We start from the raw sequence: 14831 nt of genomic DNA on the forward strand, positions 1-14831 counted from the left end.
ACAGAAATCATACTGACAAGGATTCCCACTCTCACCACTTACACTCAACATAGTTTTGGAAGTCCCAGCCGCAGCAATCAGAGAAGAAAAAGAAATAAAAGGAATCCAAATAGGAAAGGAAGAAGTAAAACTGTCCCTATTTGCAGATGACATGATACTACACAAAGAAAATCCCAAAGAGCCACCAGCAAACTACTAGAGCTCATCAATGAATTTGGTAAAGTTGCAGGATACAAAATTAATACTTAGAAATCTGCTGAATTTCTATACACTAACAATGAACTATCAGAAAGAGAAATTAAGGAAACAATCCCACTTACCATTGCATCAAAAAGAATAAAATACCTAGGAATGAACCTACCTAAGGAGGCAAAAGACCTGAACTCCAAAAACTATAAGACACTGATAAAAGAAATTGAAGATAACACAAACAGATGGAAAGATATTCCATGTTCTTGGATTGGAAGAATCAATAATGTTAAAATGACCATACTGCCCAAGACAATCTATAGATTCAATGCAATCCTTATAAAAATGCCAATGGCATTTTTTCACAGAACTAGAACAAAAAAATTTTTTAATTTGTATGGAAACACCAAAGACCCTGAATAGCCAAAACGATCTTGAGAAAGAAGAACAGAGCTGGAGGAACCATGCTCTTTGACTTCAGACTATACTACAAAGCTACAGTTATCCAAACAGTATGGTCCTGGCACAAAAACAGAAATATAGATCAATGGAACAGGTTAGAAAGCCCAGAAATAAACCCATGCACTTATGCCAATCTACGACAAAGAGGGCAAGATTATGCAATGGAGAAAAGACAGTCTCTTCAATAACTGGTGCTGGGAAAACTGGACAGCTACATGTAAAAGAATGAAATTAGAACATTCTCTAACCCCATATACAAAAATAAACTCAAAATGGATTGAAGAGCTAAACGTAAGACTGGATACTATAAAACTCTTAGAAGATAACATAGGCATGTGTTTGACATAAACACAGCAATATTTTTTTGGATCCATTTCCTAAAGTAAAGGAAATAAAAGCAAAAATAAACAAATGGGACCTAATTAAACTTAAAAGCTTTTGCAAGCAAAGGAAATGATCAACAAAATGAAAAGACTACCTACTGAATGGGAGAAAATATTTGCAATGGATATGCCCAATAAGGGATTAATATCCAACATATATAAACAGCTCATAAAACTCAACATCAAAAAAACTAACAACCCAATTAAAAAATGGGCAGAAGAACTGAATCGACATTTTTCCAAAGAGGAAATGCAGATGGCCAACAGGCACATGAAAAGATGCTCAACATTGCTAATCATCAGGTAAATGTAAATCAAAACTACACTGGGGTATCACCTCACTCCTGTCAGAATGGCTAGCATCAAAAAGAGCACAAACAACAAATGTTGGCAAGGATGTAGAGAAAAGGGAACCCTGGTACACTGTTGGTAGGAATGTAAATTGGTGCAGCCACTGTGGAAAACAGTATGGAGGGTTCTCAAAAAAATAAAAATAGAACTACCATATGACCCTGCAACTCCACTCCTGGGTATATATCCAAAAAAAACAAAAACACTAATTTGAAAAGATACACGTACCCCAGTGTTCATAGCAGCATTATTTACAATTGCTGAGATATGGAAGCAACCTAAGTGTCCATCAAGAGATGAATGGATAAAGAAGATGTGGTACATGTAACCAATGGCATACTACTCAGCCATAAAAAAGAACAAAATTTTGCCACTTGCAGCAACATAGATGGACTTGGAGGGCATTATGCTAAGTGAAATAAGTCAAACAAAAATAAATACTGTATGATATCACCTATATATGAAATCTAAAAAATACAACAAACTAGTGAATATAACAAAAAAGAGGGAGACTCACAGGTATAGAGAACAAACTAATGGTTGCCAGTGCGGAGGGGGAGGAGGGGGCAATACAGGGGTGGGGAAGTGAGAGATATAAACTACTGGGTGTAAGATAGGCTCAAGGTTGTATTGTACAACACAGGGAATATAGCCAATATTTTGTAATAACTGTAATGTAAAGCAACCTTTAACGATTGTATAAAATTTTTTTAAAAAAGAAATCATACTGAAAATTGGAAACAATTTAAATGTCCATCAACAGGAAAATACACATATAAATTATTCTATTTCCCTACATGGGAATCTTACATAGCGAGGAAAGTACATGAACTAGACAGATCTTTATGTGTCACCATGGATGAACCTAGCAAAGATAACACTAAATAAAGCAAGTAACAAGAGAAAACATAGTAGAATACTATATGCTGTTTAAGAATACCTAAAAATATAGCATAAATCTAAAGACATCCATGGCAGTGATGGAGACCAAGTTCAGAAGAGTGGTTACCCAGGGTCAGCTGGGGAGTGGCTGTGTTTGGGAAAGTGGTCACACCAGACTCTTCAACAGGAATGGTAATGTTTCACTTCACACACTGGCTGGAGGACGGAGGAGTGTCTGCGATGTTATAATGTGAGCACGCTGCACGTGAAAGCCATTGCTGACCACATCTAGGGGATCTGATGCGCGGGAGATGGTAGTGGGTGGAGGCATCCAGAAGGTGGTGGTAGAAGAGGAACGTTGTACACGTAACACCTAAGGCCTGACCAGAGGACGACCGCTGTTCTAGACACTGGATATGGTTTGGAGCATCCAACTTCTACGGCCAATGTTAAAAGACAAACTGAGGCATATTTAAAATTTTAAGAGTTTATTTGAGCAAAAATAGATTCAATTCAGGCATCACCAAACTGAAAGTGGTGAGGAGCACTCCAGCCACAGGAGCTGCAGAGGTTTTTATTTTAAAAGGGCAGAAGCAAAGCAAGTAAATTACTGACTTGCTATGGCTTTAAAGCCTAGTTGGTGGTTTGTGACTGGTTGTCCTTAGCGGTTTTCGTAATCCTGAGGCATTTACAGGCTTAGATTTTGGTTGGTTTATGCAGGCGGCCACATCACTAGTCTAACGGCCTCCTTGCAGGGTTAATTTATTAACACCAATTGTCTGAGTTCTTCCTCTTACTTAGTTACTTCACTTCCTACGCCTCAGTTTCTCTTTTGTAAAGTGGATATTCAGTAGTAAATTCTCTGTGGAGTTGTTAGGAAAACTGAATGATTTCATACTGAAACAGTGCTTAAAATAATGCCTAGGAGACAGAAAGTACTAGTTACCAGAGTTAGCCATCATTATCAGTACAAAACAAAGTGATTATTAGTAACCACGATCATGTCCTGAATGCATGGAGCACGTGACCATTTGCCAACCACCTTGTCAAGTCAGCAGAAATTACAGAAATTAAGAGCTCTCCGCAGAAATTTACACACCCGTGCACGAAGTAAGGGACCACAGGCACTCAGCTTTTCATGTGTCCCTCACGGAGTGCACGCTTTCTCCTGGGCGGGGCGAGCACAGACACTTATCAGGAGTTTAACTACTTTTAAAATGCATTGAGGGCTTCCCTGGTGGCGCAGTGTTTGAGAGTCCGCCTGCCAATGCAGGGGGACACGGATTCGTGCTCCGGTCCGGGAAGATCCCACATGCCGCGGAGCGGCTGGGCCCGTGAGCCATGGCCGCTGAGCCTGCGCGTCCGGAGCCTATGCTCCGCAACGGGAGAGGCCACAACAGTGAGAGCCCCGCGTACCGCAAAAAATAAAAAAAATAAAAAATAAATAAAATGCATTGATACAACCATATCTCACTTTTATTTGGATCAGTCAGTAAACGCCTTCTGGAAACCCCCAGCTCTCCAAACCACCTACTTTTCGCGCTGCCCTAGTCTCGAAGCTCCCTCCCCTGCTCCTCAGGCCGGGTCCCCATGGGAGGCGGGGCTGCGTGCTGACGCACGACGAGCGCGCTGACGTCCTCTAGCCCCGCCCCCACGGCGCCGCCAACCGGCTTGAACCGCAGCCCCGCGGCGCGGAGGGCGATGAGGCTGGCGCCAACTGCCTGCTCTGCGGCGCGGGAAGCGGCGCGGGAGCGCGGCATCGAGGGGCAGGCCTAGCTGGGGCCCGTAGCCCTCCGTCTTCTGGCTGGTACGCAGGTCCTGCGCACGCTGCGTGGCCGCAGCCGCCGGGCAGTGGGCGCCGGAGGGACCGGGAGGCGAGCCGGGGTCCCCAGGCGGGTGTGGGCATCGTGCCCGCAGCCAGCGTCCCCCGAGGCCGCGCTGGGGCCATGATCCACTCGGTGAAGCTGCGCCGCGATAGCGCGGCCGACTTTGTCTCGCACTATGAGTACCTGTGCGCGCTGCAGGACTCGGTGCCTCTGCCCGCCGTGCGCGCTTCTCTGCGGGGGGGCGTGCTGGACTTCAACGCCGACCGCCTCCGCGGGCTGGACTGGGCGCCGCTTCTGAGCACCCTCAAGATTAATAAAGATCTGCCCCTGATCTGTATCAGGAGCTTCTTCCAGCCATGGCTTGGCGAGACAGGTTTGTAGTTCCCGCTTCCAGGGGCTCTGGTGTCGGCGCTGCGAAGCGGGGTTTGATGGTGCAAGGTGGAGGGTGGGCACTAGAACCGGTGCCCAGTGCCCGGGTGTGCGTGCACCAGACGGGGCGTGCGGCCTAGGACTCCTGCGGAGTGCCTTAAGGCTTCTAGGTCTCAGTGTTCTCATCTGTAGTATGGGCTTAATAGGACCCACTCTCTGTGGCGGTTACAAGGAGGCACTCTGTTAATGCTTGTAGACTCTACAATGTAGAACACTTAGCACAGTTTGGAGCATCGTTAATTGTTCCACAGATGTTACTTGGTCTGTTGCATGACTTTGTCCCGTACAGACCAAAGCGATTAGGAAATTGGTATATCCCAGCTTCATTTCCTTTCCATTAAAACAGGGCTCAGGAAAAAAAAATTTTTTTTCAAAATAGTCGTATCATATAGTGGGAAGAGCACAGGTGTGAAGGCAGCTTAGGGTTTGAATTCTAGGGCTTATGCGCTCTGTGGCCTGGGCAGGTTACTTTTGAACTACATTCCTCACACTTGTAAAATGACATTAAAAACCACTCTTTCTGTGGGTTCTTAGAATTAATGAAGTAGGTTATGTGGGTAAAGTATCCTGGCACTTGAATGAGTTGTCAGAACCAAGGGCTGCTGGAGACCATGCTTCTGCCAAGGTAATCTTCCCTTCTACTGGGTGGCAGGTAAACACAAGCACAGTAGTCAGTGCTCTGGAAGAAGTGAGTTCTGGTGCTAAAGAGCACAGAATCTTTCTTTTTTTTAATTTAATTTTTATTTTATATTGGAGGACAGTTGATTTACAATATTGTGTTAGTTTCAGGTGTACAGCAAAGTGATTCAGTTATACATATATCCATTCTTTTTCAGATTCTTTTCCCATACAGGTTGTTATAGGATATGGAGTAGAGTTCCCTGTGCTATGCAGTAGGTCCTTGTTGATTACCTATTTTATATATAGTCGTGTGTATATGTTAATCCCAAATTCCTAATTTATCCTTCCCCCCCACCTTTCCCCTTTGCAGAGCACAGAATCTTGGAAGGGAAAGTTCAGGGTAGGCTTCTTGGAGGAGGTGCCATCCTTTCTAAGGATATGTAGAAGCTCCTGGGGTAGTAGGAGGGAGAAGTGTGTGTCAAAGTTTGAGAAATATAAGAAAAAATGGCAAAACTAAGGTACAGGAGTGGAACTCAGGGTTTGGGAAAGAAATGAGAGTTGATACTGGAAACCTAGTGGGGCCCAACAGAAAGGGGCCTTGTTTGTCCTGTCAGAAGTTTGGATGTTTATCCTGAAGGCTGAGGGAAACACTAAAGAACAGTGAGATGGACTTCTGGTTTAGAGGCTCACTCGGACCTCCGTATGGGAGGCAGTTGATTGGGTGCAGGGTGAATTGTAATCTAAGGGTCCCACTTAAGTTATAAAAGGTGGGACTGGATTTTAGAGATCCGAGAGAGATTGGGTGGGGCCTGGTGACCAGTTAGAAAAGGGAGGGCAGCAGGTGTGGGTGACAGTTTACAGCTGCATCTTTTTGTGAGATACAGAGCACAGTAGGAAGGGATTGGGGATGGGGAGAGGATCTTACTTCATCTTCAGTGCTTTAGAGGGGCCTGGTAGATGGGTCTGGGCCCAAGGTACAGATCTGGGCTTTTTGGGAGGACAGGTGTTTGAAGGCATGGGAGAGACTTAGGTTACCCACAAGAAGATCCAAAGAATCATAGGTCTGAGAGTTTTTAGGTGGGTATATTTGAGGATGTTTATAAGCTGAGAAAAAGTAGCCAGCAGAGGAAGGGTGTGAAGATCTAGGAGAGGAAGTGATTGTTCATTTGTTTTCAAAAACCTGAATACTTGTCATTTGCCTGGCCCTTTTCTAGGATCTGGGGTTCACACCATCTGTTATCTCTTCTTCAAGGACAGTTCAACTCATCCCCTGGTGAAGAGAAGTCAGATTATTCTTTGCATCCCATTCAGGTGTAGGAACTGTTCTGTACCTCTGAAGGGACTTTACTTAACCAGAGTACTAACTTAGAAATCAAAAGAAATTATAGCTGGAAGGGACCGTAAAGGCCACTGTACTTAATTTTGCCTAATATTTTACATTGAATGTAAGAAAAATTTATTGCAGAGCCCATTCTCTTCAGAGCTCCTTCACTGAACTTTCTTTATGTCTTGCATCCAGTGGGTCTAGCTTGTAGATTTTGGCCTCCTCCTAAATTTGCTTCTTCATCCATATTACATTTTGCCAGGACTATGGCAGAAGCTCCTAGGTGATTTCGCGGCCCCTGGGCTCAGTTCCTCTAAGTTCATCTGCCTACTTGGGTTGAGTGATCTTCTACAATAGAAAGATACGCTTAAAACAATGCTGCTAATGGCTTGCCCACACAGATTTAGTGCATCCTAGCCGCCAGCGTGTGCTCTGCACAGAGGCGTGTAGTCTGAACTGTGCTCTTCCAAGCCTCATGGGGCTATTTGGCCCTGAGGAAGGGGAGCTTTCTGTGATCACTCCCTTTATCTAATCGGTCCTTCAGCAGCGGGGCGCCTTTTTCTAATTAGCGGAGGCACCCTTACTCAGCCAGTGGTAGCCCCAGGCCTCATCACCTGTGGGATGCAAGCCATGCTCTCTCCCAGGCTTGCTTCGGCCAACATCTCTATTTTAATTTCTGTCTCTTCTCACACTTGGACCCCTGGCCTTTAGTCATCCCCACCTGCAGTATTTACAGTGCCCAGCAGGTGTCAGGCTTGAGTGTCTTTGCACAGGTGCTCTCTCTGCAGTTAATGCACCTCCTACTGCAACTCTGCATAGTCTCATCTTTCTAGATTCTACTTCAGGGTTATCATGAAGCCATCACTTAGATATAACTTTTTGCCTCCAAAAGAATCTCTGTGCATAAAGGTTATGTTTCTTTATCTCATGTGATTGAAATTTTGAGTTTACACATGTCCCTCCTTAATCAAGGCTTTAAGGGCAGGAGTCGTTTCTAATCCTTAGCACAGAGCAGATGCTTTTTTTTTTTAGGTGCTTTTTAATGATGATAAAATGTATGGTTTAAATCACTCATCTTACAATAATTTTGCTTTAGGTTCTGACAGAAATAAAGTTTACAGAAGTCGTGTTCCTGCGATAAGAAATAAAGATGTGACCTTCCAGTTGTGTAAAGCTCTTAAATGCTGTGTGAGTGCGTCGGGTGCGCTAAGGAACCTGGAGCTAAATGGGCTAGTTCTGAGAGAGAGAGACTTAACTATGTTAACAAAGGTAAGCCTTCATTGTGTCCTGCCAACGTTTGATAGTTGCTTTTGGGGCATACTAAACCAATAAAATTTTAAACTTTTTCTCCCCATTAAAGGGATTGAATAAATCGGCCACTTTGGTGCACCTGTGTCTTGCGAATTGTCCAATTGGAGATGGAGGTTTAGAAAGTGAGTTTCAGTCTTGTTTAAGTCTCTTCCCATCAGACTGGTCTCATGATTTCCTACACACCATGTTACTTCCTGTCCACCTTTTCTTGCTGTTGTTCATGCCTGGATTGTCTCCTGTACCTGCTCAAACCTTGGTCCATTCTCGTTTGTACCATGGAAGTTTGTCATGCTGGATACTGTCACAACTAATATTACTTAAGTTTGTGTTAAGCCACAAACCACACATATTGTATATTTTCTGTTTTTTGTGTTTGTTTATATTTTTATGGTTTCTCTTCAAGAAATATTACGGGAAGGGAAATAGCAAGATGTAAAGAGCAAAAAAGTCATCATTATCTTTAAATTGTTAAAACATCTATCTGCAATCATAATTATAATGCACTGTGGTATGTGTTAAAATAGGAAATATTTGTAACGTCCCATAGGAGCAGCAAACTCAGTGGTGTTGGCGGGGGTGTGTCATGGAAGTAATCACAAAGCAGGTGACTGTTGGTTGGGGTCCTGAAATATTAGTGTGTGTTCCCTGTGTCCAGTAGTGGTCTGGAGGGGTCAGGAAGCCTGCCTTTCAATTTGAGGGAACAGAGTGTTTGAGGTCCTCTATCTTCTATTGCTCTAGTATATTGCATAGCACCTAATAAAATACTAGATTTATAGTTGACATTTAAATTGTTGATTGATAATCAAGATTGGGAAGTATCATTGGAAATGAAAATCGGAAGAGTCTTATGCTTTTTAGGTTTTTCTTTTTCTTCCTATGTCTCAAAAGGTATGTAGTACTTTAGTGGTTGGGAATAAAGTTTGCAGTATTCAGTGTATTCAGTTTTAGTATCTAAATAGAATTAAACTGTTGCTGTAAACTGGAATAACACTTTGTTACTGACAAGTTTTAGAATGTATTGGTTCGTCAATTACCTGTTTGGGAAGATTGTAGTTAATGATTTCAAGAATGTGGCTATAAACCTCCAATTGACTCAAGAAAAGCAAATAAGTCAAGATTGACAAATGTATAGGCTCTTCATCTTACTGTGTGTGTGGTTTTTTTTTTTTCCCTTTTAGTTATTTGTCAAGGTATAAAGAACTCTATCACTCTTAAGACAGTAAACTTCACGGGGTGTAATCTGACATGGCAGGGAGCAGATCACATGGCCAAGATCTTAAAGGTGATTTTATGTTTAAACTTTCATGAAAACATATGTGATTGAAGCACATTAACATATTGATACAGATGGCAGTTCATTTTTGTGTGATACCTGTGAGTGCAGCTTTAGTTTTGTTGAAAGAATGTGACCAGTTTTCAGTTTGGGATTCTACCATTTAGTAAAGATAGTCCACTTAAATTTAGAAATCAGACATTTAATATATAATACATAATAATACTTTCATGTATTTTTAGTTACTGAAAACATTGATTGTGATGCTGTGCAGAAACTATGCCATTATAGTCTTCAAGACTTAAATGAATCCAGTGTTTATTAGCTGATGTAGTTTATAAACTAATAAAAATCACTACATCAGCAATTTGTAAATACAGTTTTTAAAATAATGCCTTAACAACTTTACAGTGGTTATAATTACTGTATTTAGGCTTAAAGTTATTTAATAATTTTACATGAAGCCTTTTTAATAGTTTGCTGGTGCAGATCAGGGATAGGTAAACTATGGCTGGTGGGCCAGATCCAGCCCGTCGCCTGGTTTTGTAAAGAAAGGTTTTTTGGAACATAGTCGCACCCATTGTTTACATGGTAGCTGTGGCTACTTTTACCCTACACCAGTGGGGTTGAGTAGTTGCAACAGAAACTGTATAGCCCACAAAGCTGGCAATTTTTAAATTTAGATTTTAAAAATTGAAAAATTCTTTGAGCCCATACAGGGCAAGTCCATTGACCCCTGGGAATGAAAGCAGTCAAGAACTTGGGTGCCAAAGCCAAATGGCCTAGGTTCAAATTCGCTTTCTCCCATTTCATAGCTAGTGACCATGGACAAATCACTTAACCTCTATGCCTCATTATGAGGTTTAAATGAACTAATTTGTATAAATAGTGCCTGGCACATACTAAGCACTGTGTAAGTGATTGCTGTTATTTCTGCTTGTAGCTTTTATAAGTTATTGTTAATAGAAAAATGACACTAATGATTTTCCTTTTAGAGTGTCAAAGGCACTTTGAGTCTTATTTTTTCAAGAATGTAATAAGACTTTTTTCATTTAAAGTCAGTGTTCCCTGTTACCAAAATTTATTTTATAAATATAAAGAATTGAATGTCTTTAAGACAATACTTGTGGTTAAATGTCAAACCATTATTTTCCCAAGGCACATCAAACTGGCTCTGCATAGTCCAGGCCTCTGAAGTTTGTGTGCATACCCTAGGGAGCATGTGAGATCCATTTTTGTAAATATAGTTTTTAAAATAATGCCTGGGACTTCCCTGGCGGTCCAGCAGTTAAGACTCTGTGCTCCCAATGCAGGAGGCCTGGTTTCAATCCCTGCTCAAGGAACTAGATCCCACATGCATGCTGTAACTAAGAGCCCACATGCCACAACTAAAAGATCTGGCATGCCGCAACTAAAGGCCCGGCACAGCCAAATAAATAAATAAATATTTTTTTAAAAATAAAATAATGCCTTAGGAGTTAGGAAAAGAAAATATTAGAACCTGTTTACCTTTGTATCACTTAAAAAATATCTGTGTAGTTTATAATGTACATAAATTATATGTATAGAACTTCGTGTATATTATTTGTTAATAAATAAGATGCATATTAAAAAGTTTTCTTATGGGTTGCCCAGTTAGGTGTTTGGAGACCGTAGGACAGAATGATGAAATTTAGAACCTCAGCAATGATAGAATTTAGAACCAATTTCCTGACTTAGAAGATAAGGAAAATAATTCATGGACTGTAATTGAGTTGTCCAACTTTACGTAAGTGTTCAAGAACAGGTCATCCAGTGGCTGGAATCTAATCACTGACTGACTAGAATCTGGGTCACTGGACTCGTAAAGCAGAACTGACTGTTTAATTTCTCAGGTTGATTCTCCTGGCATATATGCTTGATGTGTGTGTGTGTAAATCTCTGACATAATAAGCCATACTCAGTAGGCACACCGTGTTTCCTTATTCAAGCATCTTAATTTCATCCCATTAAATCTTTGAAGTATCAGACTATCAGAAGGCATGAAGAAACCTGGGCTGAGAGTCTTCGTTACAGGAGACCTGATCTTGACTGTATGGCTGGTTTGAGGCGCATCACTCTGAACTGCAACACGCTTATTGGTGACCTGGGTGCAAGTGCTTTTGCAGAATCTCTTAGTGAGGATTTATGGCTTAGAGGTAAATTCTAAAATTGAAAATATTGAATTTTTAATATTATATGTGCTTAGCTTTTGGCATGATACGTTGTGATAGGATTTTTCTTAAAGCCTCATTTCTCTGAGAGCTTTTATTTTGCTTTTAAACTTTCTCTAAGAGTTGCATATATCCTTTATAGAAAATACAGAGTAACAAGAGAACAATTACCTATAATCTGAATACCCAGACATAATCACTGTTCATTTTGGTGTATATACTTTCAGTCTTTTTTTTTTCTATAAATATATTTGTACACTTAGGGATTACACTAATAGAATTGTAGTATACTTGCTATTTCATATTCCTGCTTTTTTCACTTAATGATGTATCATGTAGTATTCCATCGTATTGATGTCCCATAGTTTAATCAATTCTTTGCAATTAGATTTAGTTTGCTTTTCCCTGTCAAAAACAATGTGAATACGTTGTATGTACATCTCTGTGTCCGTCGGGATTACTTCTGTAGAATAAGTTACTAGAAGTGGAATGACTAAGTGTGACATATTTTTAAGACTTTTGATACACATTGCCAGCTTACCATCCAGAAATGCTATGCCAATTTGTAGTCCACCCCAACAGTGGATGTGAAGCCTCCCTCTCACAAACACTGGCTTGTAGCACTTTTAAAAAACTGTAAAACTACAAAAATGAGTACCTCTCCCTTTTTTATGCAAGTAGGATTACTCCAAATTTTATAACTTGTTTCAGTTAATTTAGTATGAGCATTTTAGCAAGTCAGTAAATTTGCGTTTACTGCATCATTTTTTGTGACTGTTCAGTGTTTCATTATATGAATATGCCACAGTACACATAGCTTATCCATTCTTGTATATAAGCTATGTCCAGTTTTTCAGTTACAAATAGTACTCTGATATATATCCTTACCTATATCTCTGACTATTTATTTTGGTTAAATTCTTAGAAAGACAGTTGTTGGATCAAAAGGGTATAGACATTTTAAAGGCTTTTCTTACAGAATCGTGGCTTAATCTGATAGGAGAATAACCACATTTTATTTTGTATTCATTTGATTTACTAGAGAGGTTTACTGGCTGTTTGTATTAATTTGGCTAGTTGGTTAATTACACCGTGTGTCCATTCTTCTGTAGTGAGAGTTTGTAAGGGTTGTATCATATCCTGTCAGATCCATATGTCTGACTTGCTATTTCTGGGTGTCGTGGGGTGTTGAAAGACTTCAGTTATTTTAATGCGATGGTACACACAGCACTTAAAAAAAAGACTCATGATAGTTTCCTTTCATGTAATATTTTTTAATACCTGTGCTTTTGTGATGATCCCTTTTGTTTAAATGAGTAGGTTGTTCAGCCCCAGAACTACTAGAAGTCATGATCATTTGTTCTGGTTTTTGTCTGACCTTTTACTGAGAGAGTTCTTGACCATGATACTTTCAAGATAGGTTTTTAGTATGTATTCTCTATTCACACATTCTTTGAATTTGTTATTATTTGTATCCTCTTAGACTTGTCTTTTTGTTCTAAAACTAACAGAACAATGGAAAAGTTGTTACATTTCTTCTATTTTGTTTTCCCCTTTTAACTGGTTTCAAGTGTGATTTGGAGCTCAAGATCATGATCAAAAGAATGCAGTGCATTTCTGAGCTCCACCAGTTTTTGCTTGTGAGGTTTACATGCCACCCGCCCTTGCTAATTATGAACTGAGATTCATTTTGTGATGTTTTTTGCTCATAGGTTATATACAGTTATTCTTCAGTTCTTTAATTGTAAAATATGTTGGATGATTTATTGGCACTAAAAGCAGGGTTATCATTGCACATCCAAGAAGAGGTTTTTAAATTAGATTATGCATTATGTGTGTGTGTATACGTTTCTGTTTTTTTCCATACCCAAAATTACAAACCTGCCATGACTGGTCTTGTGCAGGACTCTTCCACACGTGAGAAAATGAGAGTTGTCTATATGTCAAATCTGTATAGAGTTAGCAAGTGACCTTTTGTCTTTCATCCAAAGCACTTGACCTGCAGCAGTGTGGCCTCACCAGTGAAGGAGCAAAGGCTTTACTAAAGGCCCTTGAAACCAACAGAACTCTGGTCGTTTTGGATATAAGAAAAAACCCACTTGTCGGTATGTGGTCACTTTTTTTTTTTAATTGATTAACACCTAGCAAAACAAAAAGAATTTGTTCACGTATTGACAGTTTTTAAAACTTCATGTGTTTAACTTTCCTGATCGTATACAGTTGGTCCTTGAACGACGTGGGGGTCAGGGATGCCGCCCCCCAAGCAGTTGAAAATCTGGGTATAAGTTTATAGTCAGTGGTTCCACATCTGTGGATTCAACCAGCCTTGGATCGTGTAGGACGATAGTACATACTTATTGAAAAATATCTGTGTGTCAGTGGACCCGCGAGGTTCAAACCCATGTTGTTCAAGCGTCAACTGTACTTTTCTAATGTTGCACTTCCTGTACATTTTTAGCAGATAATTTACCAATTAAAGTGAGTTATACTTGTAAATTTTTCTTATCTCTACTCTGAATAGAGGTGAACCTAGATACTAAGCCTGCTTCCACCAAGAGCATTATTTCCTTCTTGTGCAACCTCTGAATTCTTGCAAGGAGTACTTTATTCATTTGTCAGTTTAACAATATTTTTAATACCTTCTGTGTGCAGGTACGGGTTTAGGCACTAGGGAAAAAGCAGTGAACCAGACAGACAAAAGCCTTGCCCTCATGGCGCTTACATTCTAGTGAAGGAGTTCAGATAGAAATGAGTAAACAGATAAGTAATATAATTTTAGATAGAAGGAAGTGCAGAAATATCTTAATGTAAGGAGAGTGGCGGGGAGCAGGTAGGACTCCATTGGATAGGTTTGTTAGGGGACAGCTTCACTGGAGAAGTGGCATTTGAACGGAGACCTGAATGAAGAGAGGAGCAAGCCATGGAAGATATGCGGTAAGCACATTCCAGGACAAGGAGGCAATGCGTATGCAGGCATGTAGGTGGGTGGAGTATTTAAGGAAAAGCAAGGAGGCCAACATGGCCAGAGTACTGAGTGAAGAAGAGTGTGGTATGACATGAGGTCAAGGAGCTAGCCAGGGGTCTGCTCTTGTAAAGTCTTCAAGGCCAGAGTAAAGATGTGGATTCTTCTAAATGAGTAGACGGTTTTGAACTGGAAAAAGGCATGATCCAAATAGTATCTCAATAAGATGACCTGGTATAGAGAATAGACTTGGGGGGATAAAGAAGAGAAACAGGGAGACCAGTTAGGAGACTATCACAGTGGTCCAAATAAGAGATGTTTATGGCTTAGCTTAGGCTGGAAGTTTGGAGCAAGTGAAAAGTGGTTGAATTCAGGTTGTGTTTTGAGGGTGTAGCTAACAAGACTTGCAGATAGATTAGATGTGGGGTATGAAGGGAATAGTAACAAGGAGACAAGTCATTGATGATTATGTGTGCAACTGGGTGGTATCACATAGAAGAAGGGAGCTGATGGGAGGAGCGGCTTTTGAGGGAATATCAGGACTTTGGTTTGACATCTTAGATGCCCTTTAGGTATCTAAGTGTCTGGACAATGCTCAGACTGTACTTTCTATCCAAAGGTATCCA

General features: G+C 40.6%; 1 protein-coding gene across 6 annotated transcripts in view; it reads left to right on the top strand.

Annotated features, from left to right (window-relative positions):
• The first annotated feature begins 3932 nt into the window (after nt 1–3932).
• Nucleotides 3933–14831, top strand: part of CEP78 (centrosomal protein 78) — a 46765-nt gene continuing 35866 nt past the window's right edge. For 2 of the 6 annotated variants that reach the window (XM_033858198.2, XM_033858193.2), the window contains exons 1-6: nt 3952–4466; nt 7564–7736; nt 7828–7900; nt 8957–9060; nt 11054–11228; nt 13235–13348. In XM_033858198.2, coding sequence (XP_033714089.1) covers nt 4214–4466; nt 7564–7736; nt 7828–7900; nt 8957–9060; nt 11054–11228; nt 13235–13348 — 892 coding nt within the window. In that variant the 5' untranslated portion in view covers nt 3952–4213. Of the gene's footprint in view, nt 4467–7563; nt 7737–7827; nt 7901–8956; nt 9061–11053; nt 11229–13234; nt 13349–14831 lie in introns of all 6 variants that reach the window. The other 4 variants (XM_033858199.2, XM_033858196.2, XM_033858194.2 and 1 more) reach the window with 4 other exon arrangements.

Source organism: Tursiops truncatus, chromosome 6 (genome assembly GCF_011762595.2).
Source record: "Tursiops truncatus isolate mTurTru1 chromosome 6, mTurTru1.mat.Y, whole genome shotgun sequence".
In the NCBI taxonomy this organism is placed as follows: Eukaryota; Metazoa; Chordata; class Mammalia; order Artiodactyla; family Delphinidae; genus Tursiops; species Tursiops truncatus.